This window comes from Parasteatoda tepidariorum, chromosome 12 (assembly GCF_982258835.1).
Source record: "Parasteatoda tepidariorum strain Cologne lab strain chromosome 12, Ptep-v5.0, whole genome shotgun sequence".
NCBI lineage: Eukaryota > Metazoa > Arthropoda > Arachnida > Araneae > Theridiidae > Parasteatoda > Parasteatoda tepidariorum.
The window spans coordinates 55,124,368-55,145,331 of NC_141766.1; the positions used below are offsets into that span (position 1 = coordinate 55,124,368).

The 20,964-nt window shown below is 29.1% G+C and overlaps 1 protein-coding gene across 2 annotated transcripts in view; it reads left to right on the forward strand.

Moving 5' to 3' along the window:
- Positions 1–20,964, forward strand: part of LOC122269382 (uncharacterized) — a 385,269-nt gene that overhangs the window by 317,963 nt on the left and 46,342 nt on the right. For both annotated transcript variants that reach the window (XM_087155779.1, XM_071188215.2), the window contains one exon: positions 10,550–10,683. In XM_087155779.1, the coding sequence (XP_087011905.1) occupies positions 10,550–10,683 (134 nt within the window). The remainder of the gene's footprint in view (positions 1–10,549; positions 10,684–20,964) is intronic.

Below are 20,964 nucleotides of genomic sequence, written 5' to 3' on the forward strand. Positions count from 1 at the left end.
ATTTGTTATTAATTAAAAAAAATTTTTTAACGCTAACATGATATAATTGTTTGTTAATGTATAAATAAAAAATTTTGCACTTACGACAATTGTTTTATCAACGTCTTTGCATTTCACAGCTAAAGTTTCCACGCACACTTTTCGACATCCGACGTCCTCGGAAAATTGTTAACATTGGATGAACGAAACACACTCTGAGATTGTTTTAAAATTCGAAAAAATGTTTGTAGTAATAGAAGAGACTTCTATTTTCAAATTCCACACATTTTTAACGTGAAATAAACATAATACTGAATAGCAGCACTTGAAAAATGCCAAATTCGAATTTGCACAAAGTAGCCCCCGCTGCACAAAGTAGCCCCGAATGACGCTATACATTATTATATTTATCTTTGAAACTAAGTTGATATATTTTTTGTTGCAACCACTTTGAATTTCGTTTAAATTTCTGGTACATGTTTTCATGGGGGAATGAAGATATTTATACAATGAACCCATTTCTTACAGAGGAAGCGTAAATGCAACAGTACTTCTTAAAAAAGTGGTTGGAAATATGGGCTCAAGGCAAAAGGATATATTCTACTGTTATTTACCTCGTTTAGTTTGTAAAATATACAAAGCTTTTGATGTTCTTAACCTTCTCTCCAAGTTTGTTCCCCGTGCATTGAATCCCCCTGTATATGCAAGATAGCTGCTACTTACAGATTCTAGCTTCTTTCGAAGCTAAAGCTTCGAAGATTATATACAATTGATTTTACAGATTAATAACAATTACAGGGTAGATGCAATTGGTTTCGAAGATTTGATACATTGATCTTTCCGATGAATTGCAATTTGCTGGGCAGATACAATTGGTTTTACATATTCGATCCAACTAGATTTACAGATTATGTAAAATGCGTGATTGATGGAATTTGTTTTAAAGATTAGATGCAATTGGTGAGATAGATACAATTGGTTTCGCAGATTAGATGCATTTGACGGTATAGATACAATTAGTTACACAGGTTAGAAGCAAAAAGCAGGATAGATGTTATTGGTTTTTCAGTTTAGATACAATACACCAGCTAAAACATACATTTAAATGGCACTTTATCAAAACAGATTTTTTTTCATAATCAGCCTTAATAGAAAGTTTTACAGTACCTTTGCCCCCCAAAATTATGCTACTCATCATACCCTCATGGTTTTATGTTACTACATTAGTTTTAATACACTGAAATACAAGCCATTGTAATTCACTGTTAGCTCAAAATTATTTGAAATCTGATTCTAAGAAAAAAGCGTTTATTCACTGAATCTTGAATCGTCTTTGCCCTATTTGCCAAAGGTTTATCGTAAATATTTACGTCCCAATAGTGTTGTAATAAATTATATCAAAATTTCCAACGTCTTCTTTGTATAATAAGTTGATACTATATACATTTTGCGTTGTTTTCCTAATTTTTTAAAAGATCTTCAGTTCAGATCCTCCCTCCTAAAACTATAAAAAAAGTATTTTTTGCAAACTTAAAACTTGTGTCTAATAGTTTTACACAAAGAATGCATTCTGGAAACTTCAACGAAATAATAAATGTCAACTATCCAAACAAGTCTAATTTTACGAAAAAAGGCTCTTAATTTAGCGTCAAATTCATTTAAATGTCAAATCCATTTTAAATTAAAGCAAAATTCTATGAATAATTTTATAATTCTAACTATATCACATTCTTAAACATTATAGGTAATAAAATGATTTCTTTTAATAAAAACTAGATTTAGAGAAAATTATAATAGCTATAGTAAGAAACAATAAAACATTGAAAGCGAAAAACTATAGAATTTCAAAATCTAGCGTAAAAAATAAATTTTGTTCGAAAAAAATGCTGAGATTGCCTTTCCAATCACACTTACTGGATTTACGTTCTATGTCTTCTGTGAATAATTTAATAATTCTAACTATATCACATTCTTAAACAGTATATCAAATGTAAAGAAATAAAATGATTTCCTTTAATATAAACTAGACTTAGAGAAAATTATAATAATGGCTACAGTAAGAAACAATAAAACATTGAAAGCGTAAAACTATAGAATTTTTAAATCAAGCGTGAAAAAAATTAATGTTGTTCGAAAAAAATGCTGAGATTGCCTTTCTAATCACACTTACTGGATTTACGTTCTATAGCTTCTGTGAATAATTTTATAATCCTAACTATATCACATTCTTAAACAGTATATCAACTGCAAAGAAATAGAATGATTTCTTTTAACATAAACTAGATTTAGAGAAAATTATAATAATAGCTACAGTAAGAAACAATAAAACATTGAAAGCGAAAAAACTATAGAATTTCTAAATCTAGCGTAAAAAAATAAATGTTGTTCGAAAAAAATGCTGAGATTGCTTTTCCAATCACACTTACAGGATTTACGTTCTATATCTAGAAGTAAAAATATATGTACTTGAGTAAAGAATTCTAAATGTATTAAATCTAAAAAAAAAAGCTTCAGATATATATCTTTTGCTACGTACATAGCGTTTTATATAAACAACAAGATAAATTTAATGTAGAGAAAAGGGACACATATACTTAAGATAAGCTCTTGTTTTTCGTATAAACACCGACTTAAAGTGTTTTTTCTTACGCGTTTCGGTTTCATTAACTTCCTCTACTAAAATGCATTTTATCTCTTTTTCTTCTCGCTTCAATGCACGCTTTTGAGCACAAATGTGGTTTTATAGCTAAATTTTGTACTAATTCTAAGATTAATTGGACATTTTCTAACTTCCTAACTCTAAATTATAAAACATTACACCATAAAATAATACATCCCGGAATACTTGGAACAGATTTTACCGAAGAATAATTGTTTATTTATGAAGGACTGAAGTTAAAATAGTAATGTAACTCACATTAAGAAATGTTGCATTTATCCACTTTTATTAATGAAAACGCAGCATTTTTTACTTTTTTTTAAAAATATTTTTAGGTAAAAAGTTTTGAATCGTTTTGTTCTATTTTTAGCTACCACTTCTTTTTAAAAATATCTCTGTCACATGAATATGAAGCAATAAAAAATATACACAGATATACAAAAATATAACGATAATATTATATTATTTGATGATAAATGGTAATTCATATATAGTGAATATAAACGTTTTGTTCGTCTATAAAAAAATTTATAATTGAAATAATTAAAATAAGGCGTTTAAAATGAGGAATAGCATATTTTCTTTTTGTATTGATAAGAAGCTTTGATTTTATTCATTTATTTTGCAAATTTAATACAATTTTTGCAAAGTTAAAATTTTTAAGTATTTCATGCCTCAATTAGCTGAAATAATTGTTCAACGGTTATAAAATATAGTTGAAAAATCTTGTATTTAATGGCTTTGAATGATTTTAAATTATGATTAAAAACCCATTGTTGTGGTCATATGGCAGTGTTTCCCAAACTTATGACTTTTGTGTACCCTTTCTAAATTTTTCGTAATGCTGTGTATCACTAATATAGAAAATTAATGTATTTTTTACTATAAAAAAATTGCACAGAAGTTAAAGATCAGAGCTGGTTACTGATACCACTAATTATTAACTGTTAACTCTGCGAAAAATAGCCAATAGAAAAATACGTAATCGTAAAATTTCATAGCTAGCTTCATTTTTAAATAAAATTTTTCGAAATTTTCGTTTGTTGCCAGATGCTTCGCATAAGAACATGCCGTCGCTTTGAAACTAAACCGTGGTAATTCAAAAAAGCAAGTTTTTCAGGAGAGCGATTTCTAACTTTCCGCGCTAATGCTAATCGCGGCAATGCGATGACGATTTATCTGCTCTCTAAATTAACTTTATGGAACTATAAAGATATCAGGTTGTTTTTCTTAAAGGGTGACTTTTTTTACACAAAATGACCCAAAAATCTCATTTTTCGACTTTTTTGAGTTACAACGGTTTAGTTTCAAAGCGACGATGTATCCCCGCTAAACTGTTCCCGTACCCCTGGGGGTACGCGTACCACACTTTGGGAAACACTGTCGTAGGGCATTAAAGCAAGGGGTGCGATTGTTCTAAAACCCTTCGCATTCGAAAAATGCCTCTCAGTTACCACTATCAACTCTATAAACCTACGACTCTAAACCTTGATATTTCCATATATTGATGTTTATTTAGTATTTAATTTGTTAAAACAGTAACGAGAACAAATATTTTACATAAGTTAACACAGCTCTAAATTGATTAGTTTACATGTTCTTATACTCCATAACGAATAATAACTCAAGTTAATATAGTGGAAACGGAAATAATTATTTTTATTGCTGGTGAAAATAAGTGAATAATGGCTTTTTGATTAAATTACCTTTCTAATTAGAACACCCAATGTAATTAAGTCATCATCAACTGTTTTACTTTATTTCATAATTGTTGTTGAACAGCACACTCAATTTTTGGTTTACGGTTACTAATGTTCAACTCCGCATATTGAACCCAATCCAGGAGACAAGGGAACTCTTGGGTCAAGTATTGGAAGAAATTTGCCTTCGCGGAGTACTTTTTAATTGAATGAATCCTCATTTGCATTAAATGGAGAGAAAACCATAAAAATCCCCCACTGTTAACCAGTAGGCCAAGGGACTCTAACATATTTGCCGTCTACCACTGGGGATATTTTACGCCAGCACCGCCCTTCCTAAGTGCAGCAAATTTTGATTGAGATTTCAGACCGGCAAATAAACAAGCAACTGCGACAGTAGATCGTGAATTCCTAGGCTTCAGGGTTCGAAAGTCCTTACAAAATTTTAAAATGTTATTATTCTTATAAAAAATGTTACACAATTCATTATTTTAGCTTTCTAAGTTAAAAATTCTAGTCTACGGTTTTTGCTGCTAGATATAGTCATTTGGAAATGCTAAGCAAGGCGGTAAATACAAACTTAATGAAACATACCGTACTATCTTAATTTTGTATCATTTTCTTAAAAATTTTTACGGACTGTACGTACCCAGTAAGAAAAGAAGAATACTTGAACGCTTTCTTGGTTGGAAAAATAGTGATTAAAAAAATGGGAACTCCTTAAAAGCAAAGAGTTTTACATCTTTAAAGGTTTTAATAATTTTTGGGATAAGACTGGACACTGTGTCGGAAAGGGTTAATTATATCATATGAGTATTTATTTTGTCTTAAAAATATTTATTTGATAACTTCGATATTTATTTAGATAATATTTATCCACTTGGTATTACTTTTTCGGTTGACTGGAATAATAAAAACAGATAGTTTTTAAGATATAACAATGATGCGAAAAATAATTACAAATGTAAACACAGCTCTATCTGAACTGGTTTACATTATTATAACTGATAACGGATTATTATTAAAATAATCATAGTTCAAACAAAAATAATTTTTATTATGTGTAAAAAATGAGACAATCATAGTTTTTTTTTTATTTAGCTCCTCCCCCATTAAAACCAAACAAGATGATTACATCATTATCAGTTTTTAGCATCATCTGAAAAATATTAATTTTGATCGTCTGTTGTTACTTTTTCCAGCCTAATAGGAGGGTAAAAACATATAGCTTTCAGGATATAATAGTGATGGAAACAAAAATTTACAAAAGTAAACAACCCTCTAATTTGACATTCTTATATCTACCCATAACGGAGCATAGTTAAAATTAATATAGTTCAAACAAAAATAAATATTTTTATTGTTCGCGACAAATAAGTGAATAATAGCTTTTTATGATTAAATTAGCCCTCTAATTAAAACAGCACAACGTGATTAAATCATCATCAACTATTAATCACATCTTATCAATATTTATTTTGAATCCATTAAAAGTAGACAAAACTGTTTTTCTTTCCAAGTACTAATGATTCACTTTTTCTAAAGAGGCAAGTATTCATTTATTACATTACTTCAAACAGGGTTGCGTCGTCTTCCTTAGCAACTGATCTTAGTCAGTTATGCAAATCAGATTGTAGAAAGAAGAGAGTTGCCTCGGGGTAAAAATCTACTTGCCATTAAATATATTTAGAAGAAATATGATTCTATACTTGACAGAAATTTGTACGCTGGAGCAGGTTTCTAAATAGAAGAACACGGAATGTCATGAACACATGCTCACCCATTAAATTAGCTTTCTAGTTCCCGGAGAAAAATAAGCGTAAAAAATCAAAAAACAAACTTTCAGCACTCAGAATTTCTTTTAAGAAGTCATTTTTATCATTAAATACAGTATAATCATACTCTTCATCTTGAAGCATAAAATTAAATTCACGGAACGTGCGCACAGATAAAAAAAAAGTACATAAATGCTTAGATGAATGAAATTAACGGAAAATAATGCTAATGAGAGACAATTTGGTTTATCACTTTCCTTATAGCAAATCGAACTGTTTTCTAGAGCATAATTAATTCTGAACTCTATTAGGGAATCTTCGCTTTAACATGAAGGTAATTTGCGTCATCATCAAATAACTTGGTTATTAACGAATAATTCTTGTTTACTTGATTCTCAAGATAATCATTGCATTAATCATTATAGAAATATGTTACTTTTGTTTTCATGCAGTTGGCGTTAATTAAGACAATAATCTTTCTTGCCTTTTTTTCTCGAACTTAATTGCTCGTGTATAAACAATTTCATTTGTAGTAGATTAGTCTCGTTATTATGTGTTTAAGCAAATTAATAAATATGTTTAGATTGACTACGCTTAGGAAGGTAAAGTGCTTTATAAAATCAATCTGAGACAAATATGTCATTTTTTTTCTTCAAAATATTCTTCCTACCGGGGTTGGGCCAGTTTTCGGAAAAGAGGTAAGGGAATGTGTTGGGCAACTGGCAGTACAACGAAGAAAAGCTCTTGCCACTGTGAACCAGATGATTACGGCTCCATAATGCTCTCGACGCATACTGTCGTCGCATCAACCCATCTCACAGAACCTTTTAAATTTTCAATTCTTTTTTAATATTTTAAATGCCCGCATATCACGCGATAGCGACCAATTTTTTTCATATGAGAGTCACCAAATCTTCAAGTATGAGTTGGGTGAAACATTGCACCAAGTACAATGTACCTCCTTGGAGGCGTCATGGCCATTTCTATGGAACTGGTCGCAAGTACTGTGGGAAAGCAAAAAATGAAAGTAGGTCTCGTTTTTTCCGACTTCTACGTTTTTTTGGTGAATTGATGGACCCCGAAGGCTACGTCCCACTTTAACAACTAACTCAACTGTCTTAACTTCTTCCTAACCTAACCTTCTTTTAATTTCAATTTAACGTATAGCCATAGTTCATATTATTAAAATTGTTATCCATTATAGTAATAAAGTATTAAATAATCTGTACGTTTCTTTCGCTCTGGTATATTGTTACATAGGATTTTCAAAATTACAATGAAAACTCGTAAAACCTATTAACTTAAATAAAAATTTTAACACAAGTACAGAGAGACTTGATTCTCCTGCATATATATCCATGTCCAAAATAAAAAAAAATTTAAAAACACTTCCTAACTTATTTGCCAGAGCCTTCTCTTTAAGCAATGTATTTTAGAAATCGCGATGGTACGATATGAAAAAGGTACACTATCAGTAACTTTCCCCATGTGTTTTAAAATTATAGCCCTGTCTCAAATGTGATGTACTTAAGCTGCGGTTACTCTTTTTTTAGTTTCCCTGCCCAAAAACTTCTAAAAAACAATGTTAGTATTACACTAAAAAAGACTTGAGTAAAGCTGCCAACTTCAACTAACTACTGTGATTTCCTTAAAAATGGCTATATGAATCACAACAATAAGATTAATTCATAAACAAATTTTTGAAGCAGCGTTTTTTAAACTTCAAATTCCAGGAGTGTTTTCTTAAAATTATGCTAGGGATTTAATTCTCAATTGCATGTTCTGTAATTTTTTAACAATTAAAAACAAAAACTTCATAAATTTGCCAAATTGAGCCGACAGTCGTTATTTCCTTAAATATGAATATATGGGTCACATCACTTAAGATTAGTACGTATAAACAAAAATAAATGAAAGCGTTATTGTTAAAAGTGTCTTTCAAATCACTGAATATTTAATTAAAACAATATTTAATGACTATACACAAGTAGTGAGTGGTTTGTTAAATGAATTCAGTTCTAAGAAACATTTAAAAATCGAAATATCTCAATTTTTTTACAAAGACATTTGTACTGCATTACCTGAATACAAGAAAGGAAACGGTAATTGCAATCCCACTTCTAAATCATTAAATTTTCATTTCTCTCATTTTGAGTTTTATGAAAGCGTCAAAATGATTACTTTAAATATGATACATAAAACCAAGTTGAAAGAATCGGAAATAGACAGCTAATTTAAAACGCGAAATATATGACAGGTTATTAAAGTTTTGCTCTAGCATTTCGAACGATTACACAGCTCTCTTTTCAGCGAGATGCATTTTCTTAAAATTAGCGTCAATTTCCAGTAATTGGATAATTCAGATATTTCATCAAAAGAGTGAGTTTTCATTCTATTAAATTTTAAATCCCCTTTTAAGTTTCTAATGTGTTATATTTTAACGGGAAAAACACTACAAATTTGTTAAATGAGAAGGTATTAGAATAACATATGTCAAAAAGGGCTTTATCACATAAAGATTATATTCATTTTTATTAAATAAAATAATATTGGAAGATTTAATGTTTTTACTAAAATATAAATTGTAGTTCGATTAAATCACCTAAATGGTAAGGTAAAATATCTGAAAGGGCTTTTCGCAAAATATGCGAAAGATACTGTAAAAAACAACCAATTGTGAATTGTATTAATATTTATATTATATTGACTAAGTATTCAATATACTTTTCTATTTAAATAAAATCAATAGTAAAATATTTTTATTGGGTCTTAGACCATCAGATTAGCCTAAACGATATAATGATGAAATGTAACATTGTGGTGTTATATCCTTCAGAATATGATTTGAACAAATCCCAAAAAACTGTGTGATTCCGGGTTAACACTAAATTGTGCCTTCTTACACAGTTCAAAGGGTGACTAATATTACACTTAAAATTGACTAATATTACATCAATCTCTCACGCTTTCACGCCATACCAGAATTATTTTCAATTTCAAAAGCACAATGCTGGCGTGCCTTGAATATCAAAACTTCAAGAAACACCAAACAAATACTACTAAGTTTGTTTACAATCTTGAATGAGCTGGCGAGAGTTTATTTTTGCTTTCAACGCTGAAATTCCTGAACAAAAACAGAAATCCTCCGCTAAATATTTACGTATGTTCTTAGTTGTGCAATAAGGATAATTATATTTTAATTTTTAAATCTCTGAGAACTGCACTGAATGAATTTATAATGTATAATTTCTATCCGCTTTTTAAGCCTATTTTGAAGTCTCTGTGTTTTTCTAGCATGTTTGATTTAAAAAATAATTTATTAAGAATTAGTTTTTCTGAATTAAAGATTTCAAAATTAAAGATTTCAAAATTAATGATTTTCACTTTATTGCAAAAATGTTTTTACTGATTCCTATGTGTATTTTATCTTTCTATAATTATAAATTTTAGTGTTAGTGAAAAACAATAAGAATGACGGCTGCTTTACACCAAGTAGTGTAAAATAACATTTGTGTAGTGAAGTACTCAATCCGAGAGTTTTGTATGGTATTTCACGAAACCAATTTGGTGAAAGTAGTTGCCACATTTTTTTTCTTGAGTTGAGATACGTTAAATTATTTTAGTATGTGTGAAAAAAATTTGGCGTCGCTTGCGTAATATCTTTTTGTCAATCTTATATTTAACTTTTCAAAAATGGCATTTTATAGAGGAATATTTATTTAAAAAATATAAAAAAATATGCAAATGGTGGGAAAACTTGTTTAGGACAGATAATTACATTTAAAGTACTAATTTTAATGCATTTTCTGTTACAATACATTTTCTGTAGCTCTACGCAAAAATGCTTGCAACTACTTTACACCAAAGTGGTTTCGTAAAATATCATACAAAATTCTTGGATTGAGTGCTTCATTACACAAAGACTCATTCACGATACTTGTTGTAAAGTAGCCGTTATCATTTATGCTTCTCACTTACACTAAAAGGTATCATTGCAGTTAGATAAAATACACATAAATGTTAGCAAAAATATTTTCTCCAATACTTTTACTTATGTGCTAACAATTTCCGCGAATCAAAAATTTTTCTGCAAGCATAAATGCAGATTTTTAAATTTTTGCAGTTATAAAATACATGTATACAAAGATGGTTTCATGAAAAAATAACCATCATAATTATATCTTAAGTTTTATTATTTTCTTTTATGGTATCTGAAAGAATTTAATTGTATTGTATATACATTTTACGTATAAACATATATAATTTTTATGACAAAATACAAAATTTGAACGAAATTGGTCGAATAGTTACTGCTCGATTAGTTCGATTTTTAAATATGCGACGTTTTTTAAAATTATTAACAGTCATTTTGATGAATAACCGCATTATTTAAAACAATGATTCCGAATATAAATAATCCTTTTTTTTTGTTTTAGTCCTACCAACAAACGGACCAATCATAGAAGGTATTGATCCTCCTTATCAAATCGATGATGTTGTAAATATAACATGTACATCAGGACCCTCTAAACCTACAGCTCATATGAAATGGTACATAAATGATAGAGAAGTAAGTATTTTTTATAAACAAATTATGTATAAGTAAAATTTCTGACTCGATTTTTTAATTAAATTGCTTTGTATTAATATTTTATTAAATAATAATATTTTTTTAAGATCTTAATTTCACGAAATTGTCATATCTTAAAGTTTACGTAGTTTATTTAAAAATATTTCCAACTTCGTCATTTTTAGATACATTTAACTAAAGTAGGTTGTATATTTACAAATTTTAACACAGTTTTAATAATTATAGCTTTGAAAGAGTTGTACATAATTAGCGTTTCACTCTTTGTTGCCAAAGGTCGACTTTCAGGCATAGCTGTAGAGTTGGTACTTAAAATGTTCGACTCCGTACTTTTCTGAAATCTTGACTCTTGCATATATTCGATATTGTGTATTTTTTCACATGAGAACCTAACCTTTTACTAACCGGAGCTCGAAGTCTACTTTCAACCATAGATCTGGAGTCGGTTGATACATTGTTTGACTTCCTACTCCAGACTTTACTTTTCTGAAAGCTCGATTCCGATTATATAGTAGGTTGTATATTTTCAAATTTTAACGCAGTTTTAATAATAATAGCTTTGAAAGAATTGTATATAATTACCGTTTTACTCTTTGTGGCCAAAGGTCGACTTTCAGGCATAGCTGTAGAGTTGGTAGTTAAAATGTTTGACTCCAACTCCGCCCTTTTCTGAAAGCTTGACTCTTGCATATATTCGATATTGTGTTGTTGCTCTGTTTCACATGAGAACTTAATCTTCTACTAACCAGAGTTCGATGTTTACTTTCAACCATAGCTTTGGAGTCGGTTGATGCATTGCTTGACTTCCGACTCCAGACTTTTCTGAAAGCTCAATTCCGATTTATATTCAATAAATATAGGACTTATATCACAGCCACCGAGAAATAAGGCAGTTGAGATCACCAAAGACTTTTAGTGACGCCACAAGTGGTAGTTTTCAACTGAGTAGTCGCCAATTTTAATTATTTATCGTCGAACAACGAACAAGAGCTTCGTTTACCCTTTGGTTATACTATTCTTTATATTTTTTATAATAAAAAAAATTTTACGCAAGCCATATATATATATAGTACCAAAATGTAACGACAATTATAAAAATGGTGTCCTAAAAGTTTTAGTTAACGAATTCCGCTTGATGCGATCTTTGATTTATACGAAACCCCTTCTTTGATTTTTACGAAAATGGAAACATTCAAAATAAACGCGATATTTATCAAGTAGCTCATGGGCTGTAGACAAATTCTGGTACTTTTCATTATCATGATTTGTTTGTTACCTTTTTTCAATGCCTTGCCTATTCTGTTTGGATTTGTTAAGATTTCACTAAATTCTTTGAGGCCTTCTGGTGTTGCCATGAATCGCCACCAAGACTACCTTTTTGAATGCTCCTTTTTTTACTTAGACACTTAGAGTCTGCAGTATTCTCCGGATGCCCCCTGAAGGGGGCGGGACGGGGTTAAGCTTTGATATTTATCAAGTAGCAGCTAATACCCGAATAAGTATTATTTATCTTTTATTTTTTAATATTCGTTTTTGCAGACTTTAAACTAACGTCTAAATGACGTCAAAATGTGACGTCTCAAAAGAGGAACAAAGCAACCTTCAACACAGAGGTCACCGGTGACTTCTGAAATGAGTCTCCCTGATTGTAGCATTTTTGTTGAAATCTTAAAATGGTGCTATCTGGGAATATGCTTCTAAAAACAAAAATTATATTTTTATGTTTTTGCTCTCTCATCAGTTGAATTATTAAAAAAGATAAAAACTCTAGCATAATTATTTGATCACGGCTTTTATCATAGAAAATAAAGCTCAAAATTATATATTGTGTGGCCTCCATGATAAATAAATAACAAAACTTTTGAATAAGATATGAAATTCTGTCGTTGATGATTTTTAAAGATTAAGTGGTAGTTTACATAATAAAGAACTACTTAATATATTATCATTTCTTTCATAAATCACTTTTTATATAGTTGCAACAAAAAAACTAGGGCTTTCGTAAAGATTTATTACCGATAGAAAATTTTACTTCCGCTTTTATCTATTACTTATTCGTTGCCGCCTAGCCACCCTTTCAGAACAGACGGTATTTTTATTAAAAAGGTAATCAGTGGCATTAGCATGATTTCACTATTCACATTTAGATTGTTTAAGCAAATCATCTGTAATCATAGAATATTTATAATGAGAACTTATATAGATATAAGAAATTATGTGAACATTCTTCTTTTGTAAGTGTTTCCTAGGCTAATGTTCCCTTAGTTTAAATGTAAACATATAACTCCTTTTATAATGGGAGTATCTTCAATATTGAAATTCGTGCACTAATGTGCCAAATACAATCGGAATTTATTTTATTATTATTTCAACGCTTTAATATACCATTAATTTAGATTAAGGTAAATTCAAATATTTTTGGAATTAAAATGGATATTCTAAATAAAAAGTCATTTTGTTTATTTTAAAAAAAATAATTTAAATTTAGCGCGATTTTTTATGGTAACTGTGGTTACATTCGCACATGAGTTGTTTCAAAAAAGGAAGGATTGGCTTTTATATATTTTCATTTATAAAATAAATTTTATTAACACTACTTTTTCCGTAATTTTACATACTCTTACTTTAATTTTACACTACCGTAATTTAAAACTACTTTAGCATAATTTGTCTTTCTTCCTTACTCACTTTGCTTACAATATCCCCAAAAATTGGACGGCTTAGCAATCATTTGTGGCGATGCGTTAAATATTCCAGAAAATTCGATTGCTATAACAGACGAAGTTGAATTAAGTATTTATTAGGTTTCAGAAATAATTAGTAAGTAATAACATAATTAATAGTATAATAGTAATTAGCATAATAGTAAGTAATAACATAATTAATAGTATAATAGTAATTAGCATAATAGTAAGTAATAACATAATTTTAAAATTTTGTTACTACTTACTCAAGACCATTTTTTGACGAAAATTAGTTCCGTTTAAAATTTTAATTGCATTTTTTATGATTTTAATAGATTAAGTTTTAAGGCATGTCCACACTAGCCACATGAACCTGGGCTAGTACAGTTAGGAAGAAAAAATTATTTAATAAAAAAAAATGTTATAATCTTTTTAAACAAAATGCAATTAAATATTTTAGCGACGGACCAGCTGCCATGACTTTTTTTTTTATTTTATTGTAAATAATGTTTACAATGTTGCAATACTTACAAATATTTATTTGAATTGTGAGTTTTAAGAACTTATTTATTAAAACAATTGTTCATTTCATTCAAAGACAGTCCAATGCCACCGAGCTCAAAGTTGACGAGTCTGTCTTGACTTGTTGACGCGCATGCGCCTAGCAAAGACTCAAAAATTATGCATTTAAATTCGCTTATTTATCATTCAAAAGGAAAATAATCAATTAAATTGTAATGAAAAGAATACAAAACATGCTCAAAGCAATGAGTAGTATGTTTGTTTTGGCCAATTTATGAAGAACTTGTCTTCTCTAGCCCCCCCCCCTTTTCATAATTTAAACAAAAAAAACAAGTCTTTGATTAAAAATTCTGAAAACTGTCTGATTAAAAATTCTAAAAAAATTTTGTTGAGGTAACTTCTCAAATACTCTAAAACATTGGCTCCATAGGGGCCGAATATTTGAGGGGAACGAAATTAAATTATACAACTCTCTGCACAGTACTATAGTTCCCTAAATTTTCCTGATACGAAAGACAAATTCTTAAATGTGCTAAATACCTGCAAAAAGATAAATTACTTTATATCTTATTTTTTTTAACTGTAAAGAATTTAATTCGATGGCAATTCACTAAATTCTTTATTTGTCTGAAATACTAAGGGGGAATCTTAGAGATTTCTATTTATTGAGGGGAACATATAACCACCTTCCTCCACCAACCACACCCATGCTCTCGAAGTTACTTTTTATCACTAATAATATTTCTAAATAAAAATGCTCAACTTCAAAATAAAATAGCTCTTTTAAACTTTTAAAATGTATTAAAGTAAACACGCAATGAATTTATGAATTGATTCCAATAAGTAACGTCAAATAAAAGCATTATTTATTTGAACTAATTCAAGCATAACGTTTATTATGATTCATTTGGGAATTAAAATTAATGATCTCATTAAGGAGTGTTTGGTAAATATCAATTAATTTTATCATTAGTGTTTTCTTGATTGCAACCACTATACCATCGATTCTCCAAGAGGTACTTTCATAAATGTTAGCAATTAAAAAGAAAATGTAATTAAATGATAATGTGGTAACGTGAAAATAAAATTGAGTACTATACCGCTTTTTGTTGTAACCGGTTAATTGAGATTTTCTCAGAAAAGGGAAGTGAGGTGAGAGTTGTTTTGGATCTTCATATTCATTTAAAAATATATCATTTGAAAGTACAAAAGTTCAGCGAAGAAAAATAAAATACTGCCACATCGTTAGCTCCAATGATAGTTTTAACAAAATGATGTAAGAAGTAGCAAAATTGTTCTGCTACTATAAAATAACATATAGTGAAAGTTCAAAATCGCGACAATTGTTCATAATAAGTAAAGGGTAGTTACACTGATCTGTTATTGAGTTTTAAGTATTAAAAAAACAAAAATAATCACATATCTCTAAATTAAGTTTTAATGTTTGCAGATACTTCTCATACCATTTCACGAATTACTTACTTTCTAGCTTTCGAATTTCTTTTTCTTTTCATAAATTTATAATGAAAAATAATGAAATCAAGAGAATGTCGACTGTCACCGGTGAATGCCAACAATCACATAGTCGCTTTGGTGAATGTTCAAAAGATTTGTTTTATCCGATTTGATATTAATTTATTCGTTGATATTACTACATCACTATTCATAAATTTATAATGATAAATAATGAAATCAAGAGAATGTCGACTGTCACCGGTGAATGCCAACAATCACGTAGTCGCTTTGGTGAATGTTAAAAATATTTGTTTTATCCGATTTGATATTAATTTATTCGTTGATATTACTACATCACTATTCATAAATTTATAATGATAAATAATGAAATCAAGAGAATGTCGACTGTCACCGGTGAATGCCAACAATCACATAGTCGCTTTGGTGAATGTTCAAAATATTTGTTTTATCCGATTTGATATTAATTTATTCGTTGATATTACTACATCACTATTCATAAATTTATAATGAAAAATAATGAAATCAAGAGAATATCGACTGTCACCGGTGAATGCCAACAATCACATAGTCGCTTTGGTGGATGTTCAAAATAGTTGCTTTATCCGATTTGATATTAATTTATTCGTTGATATTACTACGTTACTATTCATAAATTTATAATGAAAAATAATGAAATCAAGAGAATGTCGACTGTCACCGGTGAATGCCAACAATCACATAGTCGCTTTGGTGGATGTTCAAAATATTTGTTTTATCCGATTTGATATTAATTTATTCGTTGATATTACTACATCACTATTCATAAATTTATAATGAAAAATAATGAAATCAAGAGAATGTCGACTGTCACCGGTGAATGCCAACAATCACATAGTCGCTTTGGTGAATGTTCAAAATATTTGTTTTATCCGATTTGATATTAATTTATTCGTTGATATTACTACATCACTATTCATAAATTTATAATGAAAAATAATGAAATCAAGAGAATGTCGACTGTCACCGGTGAATACCAACAATCACATAGTCGCTTTGGTGGATGTTCAAAATATTTGTTTTATCCGATTATTAATTTATTCGTTGATATTACTACATCTATTCGATATTTTAATATCTGCTGAGTACCGGTCAAAGGATAAGAAGAATCATCAGTGCTCGGAGTACCGGTTAAATGCATACTGGGCAGTGGCTCTTGACCTGGAAAAACATTGATGTAGAACATGCGGGGCAAATGTATACCGGATAGTGGCGCTTAACTAGACCCAGTATATATTACGGACATTTACCAAAGCAACTATGTGATTGTCAGCATTCACTGGTGGAAGTCAACAACCACCAATTTTGGCCATTCACAGTAACATATTCAAACTTAATAATTCCCAATCATTTCCAAATAAATAAATAATTCAGTTAACTTATATCAAGCTTCTAAAAGAATGAAGGCAAATATTTCTATTCTTAAATGTAATGTCTAAATGTTTTATTTCAGTGCAAGAGAATAAAAATTTACAACTTACTATCAAATTCTATTTTAAATCTTGTTTTCTTCAACCATATTAATCATTAGCATATACATTGTTAGGTTTTCTTTAATATCTTAAGAATTTTTTGCCTTTAAATCGTCAGCCAAATTATTTAAAAAGTAACATTAGATATTGTGAGGTTAGCTCAATTAGCTTGACTTTTGGCAGTGTCTATTTTTGATAAATCGTCTTTTATGAATTTCTTCCTGTACTTCAAAGTGTCCAGTGGTCTGAAAAACTACATTTGTTCTGTAGTTTGCATACAACTACAACTACTTTGTTGCAACTGTAGTTAACTTCAACTGCAACTACTTTTTTTTAACTACAAACTACTTTGGAATTGTAGTAACTACTTCACTGCTTTAAGAAGATGAACTTTGTTGGAGAAATTAATTTGCACCTATGTTCAGAATAGTTTTGAATAAGAAATTATCTTACATTGAATATAAGGGAATAATTAACATTTATTCATGCTTACATAATCAATCTGTTATTTCAACAAAAAAAATTTCGAATTTTTTAATTTAACCTTCAACTTTTTATGTCTTTTTCGACAACGAAGAAGTAGGAAGTTATCAAATATTAGCAGTTTCGTTAAATGTTTAATGCTCTTTTTTTCCCCCTCCAAGAACTTAGGTACTACATCTAAAATACGTTCCCCCTTCGCTTGAAATAATATCTATGTTTTACGAGTGTGCATTCGTATGTGAAATTGTGACTCTCTATTTTTCGTAATGGCTAGTTAAAATATTAGTTATACGCGATTTTAAATACGTATTTTCTGTTAACGCTCAGCAACAGAAACAGGGTCATTTTCATTGCATCTATTGACGTGACCCCAGAAGATTTGTACCCATAAAACTCGAAAAATTAGTTGCGTTAGAACTGTGTTTCTTTTCTAAACGTTGAAAGTAGTTGTTAGGAATCGCTACAAACTACTGTTTTTTTGTATCGCACAACTCACTACACTACGTTTTTTTAAAAAAAAGGAGCTCACAACACTACAAACAACGAAAAAAAAGTAGCGACTACCGTAGTTTCACTACTGGTAGTGCGCTACTTCAGATCACTGAAAGCGTCGATTAAATACTTACTTTTGATTATGCAGGTGGTGCGGGACTCCTTGGTTGGTCCCTATTAATATAATTTATCAATATTCATTGTTATACTTAAACTGATATTTGGATAAGATATAATTTTTAATTTAGCAACTCAAACTCTGCTTCTGAATAAAAGTTTTGTTTTCCTGTTTTCATTGTCTACAATTTATTCTATTTTCAACATATATTATCTGTAATTACTATGTGAGGCATATGTCCTATACAGTATCGTGAAATCCCTTTATCACCTTTCATTAGTTTTGTTTTCTGTTACATTTAACAGAGTACATCTACTTCAATAAATCACCCAAGCAATCAAAAATAATCATCACGACATTTTAATTTCTACTATTTCTGATGAAGACAAAAGTTAAGACCAGCGATAGTTGCTTGCAATAAGTAAAGGCGAATTTAATTGATACATATTTGAGTCTTAAACATAAAACGAAGCAATAATAATCACTTATACATAAATTAAGATTTAATGTTTGCAGTATTTAAGCGTGGGAAGCATTTATCTAGTTTTATGGAAGAATTGGCTGTATAGTACTGGTGATTTCTGGTAAATTTGAGTTTCTTGCGAAAGAGGAATCCTTCTAAAGATACATCAAACAAAATTGCTTTATTAGCAGTATTTTTCGAAGCTCTGTCGCCAAGGAAAATCAAAAAGCCATTCTTAAAGTGCCTTACATTTGGTGAAAAGCGATGATTTTAAACTATATATATATATATATGTATATATATATATATATATATATATATATATATATATATATATATATATATATATATATATATATATATATATATATATATATATATATATATATATATATATATATATATATATATATATATATAATCTTGTCGTGAAAAATTATCAGGGCTTTAGAATAGACAAATAATTTAAATATTTGAAAAATTGGGAAACTTACATAAAAATTGCCAATTTGGCGACATTTTTCCACCTAGAGGAAAATAATCATAATCACTGCCTTATTCTCAGCTTTAGCAAATTTTTATGAGTTCAATTTAATGCAGCATTGGAGTAAGTTTTTAAATAGTAAAATATTAGACCACGAACGCTTTTCATTTTTACAAAACTGAGGCTTTAACGTTTTGCGCCATTTTCAAAATAATCGTAGACATCGCTGGCTTTAGATAGGCAAAATTGTCATGAGTAACAGTTACAAACTAACAACAGTTATTAAAATAGAATATTATTCGATAAAAGCATAATTTCATATTGCGACGGAATCCTCGTAAAACAGCCTAAAGGGAATATTTTTTAAAAGGAACGAAATAAGACCTTATGAATAAGAATAAACCACTAAGCAGCATCACTAAGCACTATATGGAAACGAGGATATCTATTTTAAAATGATGATTTTTGTAATTATTAACGGTTGGTCTAAAGGGCCCTTGGGCATTCAGAAACTCCCAGTCTTAACGCAAGAATTTTCAATTAGCAGGAATGAACTTAGGAACACTAAGTAGCGTGGGACGAAATCAAAGTTGGCGAGTTATCAATAGATGATGTAGCCAAAAACAAAGCCAACCCGACTTTATTAATATTAAATTTTGAGCAATCTCGCTACTGTTTCATCACCAAAACGATCGTGAGAATTTAATATAACCCTAGAAAGAAAATATTTTTGTGGTTTTAGAAATAAAGTAGCTTAAGGAAAATAGAGTTAAAAATAGATTTTGATACAATTTGATTTGATATTCAAATAGTCACTACAGTGAATTAATGAGTTTTGTCGAGTCATATTTGGTGGGAGGAAAATCAACAATGCTTGGAGATGAAGATATAACTTGGAGCTATATAAAATGTACAATATTTTAAAATCCAGATATTATAAAGTTCATAAAATAAACCAGATGAGTACAGCAGCTGATATGCTTATAAAGAATTATAATTCCCCATTAAAAATGACTTTCTTTCATAAATCATTAAGAAGCAGGAAAAAGAATAGATTCAAATTGAGTTGGATAAAATAGTTGGGTACTGACTCAATTGACATTCATTGATTGTTGCGAAGAAAATGAAATAATTATATTCGCTTTTAATGAATGTGATAAAAAGTTAATAATTGCTTCAATTCAATTATAATTGGATAAAATTATAATTGAATGATTAAAAAATGAAAATGATTGAAAAATTAAATTTATGAAATCGAAGAAATTTTAAAAGCGAAGAAATATGCAATGCCCAAAATAGCATCACAAGATATTTTAATTTCTGCTAATTGCAATGCAACATGATACTTAGATTCTAAAACAGAAAAAGTGTGTTCTGAAATCATTTTTCACTTAAAGCCATATAAATAAGTATAATACTATGCAACAAAATACTTCATAGGTTCAACTATAAAATAAACATTTTCAAAATACAGATATGAGATTTGCTTTGATAGATGATTTAAAATATTGCTTCCCATAAAAATATTTAAAAATAAAAAACATGCTCTAAAACATCAATGAAATATTTTTTGTTTGGTTTTGCCAAAGATTTTACAAAGTTCCTTATAAAAACTAGCCATAAGACCTTAATAGCTGAAATATATGCATTAAAAACGAAGATTTTTCGACAAATGCTACAAAATAAAATAAATAGTGTTTTATTTTAACTATCATAATCGAAAACAACATCTTAATATTTTTACTCTTGAAAGTGTTATTTATTTAAAACCTCGTTCCTTTTTTTATTTTGAAATGTTTGCAGGGCTTAATTAAGAGAATGTTTCTTTAATATCTTCAAATAAGCGAAAGTTTCTAGATAATTACGATATTTTAAAATAAACCAAATGTAGCGGGAAAAAAAGCTGTGAATAATTTGAGTTATTCAAGATACTCTCGAGTTTTCATTACTCAAAGCAGCCTAATTCTAAATTCTCTGTAGTGTTAGTAATTTTAAACAGAGAAAAAAAAAGGCAGTAATTAGCCACTTCTGTA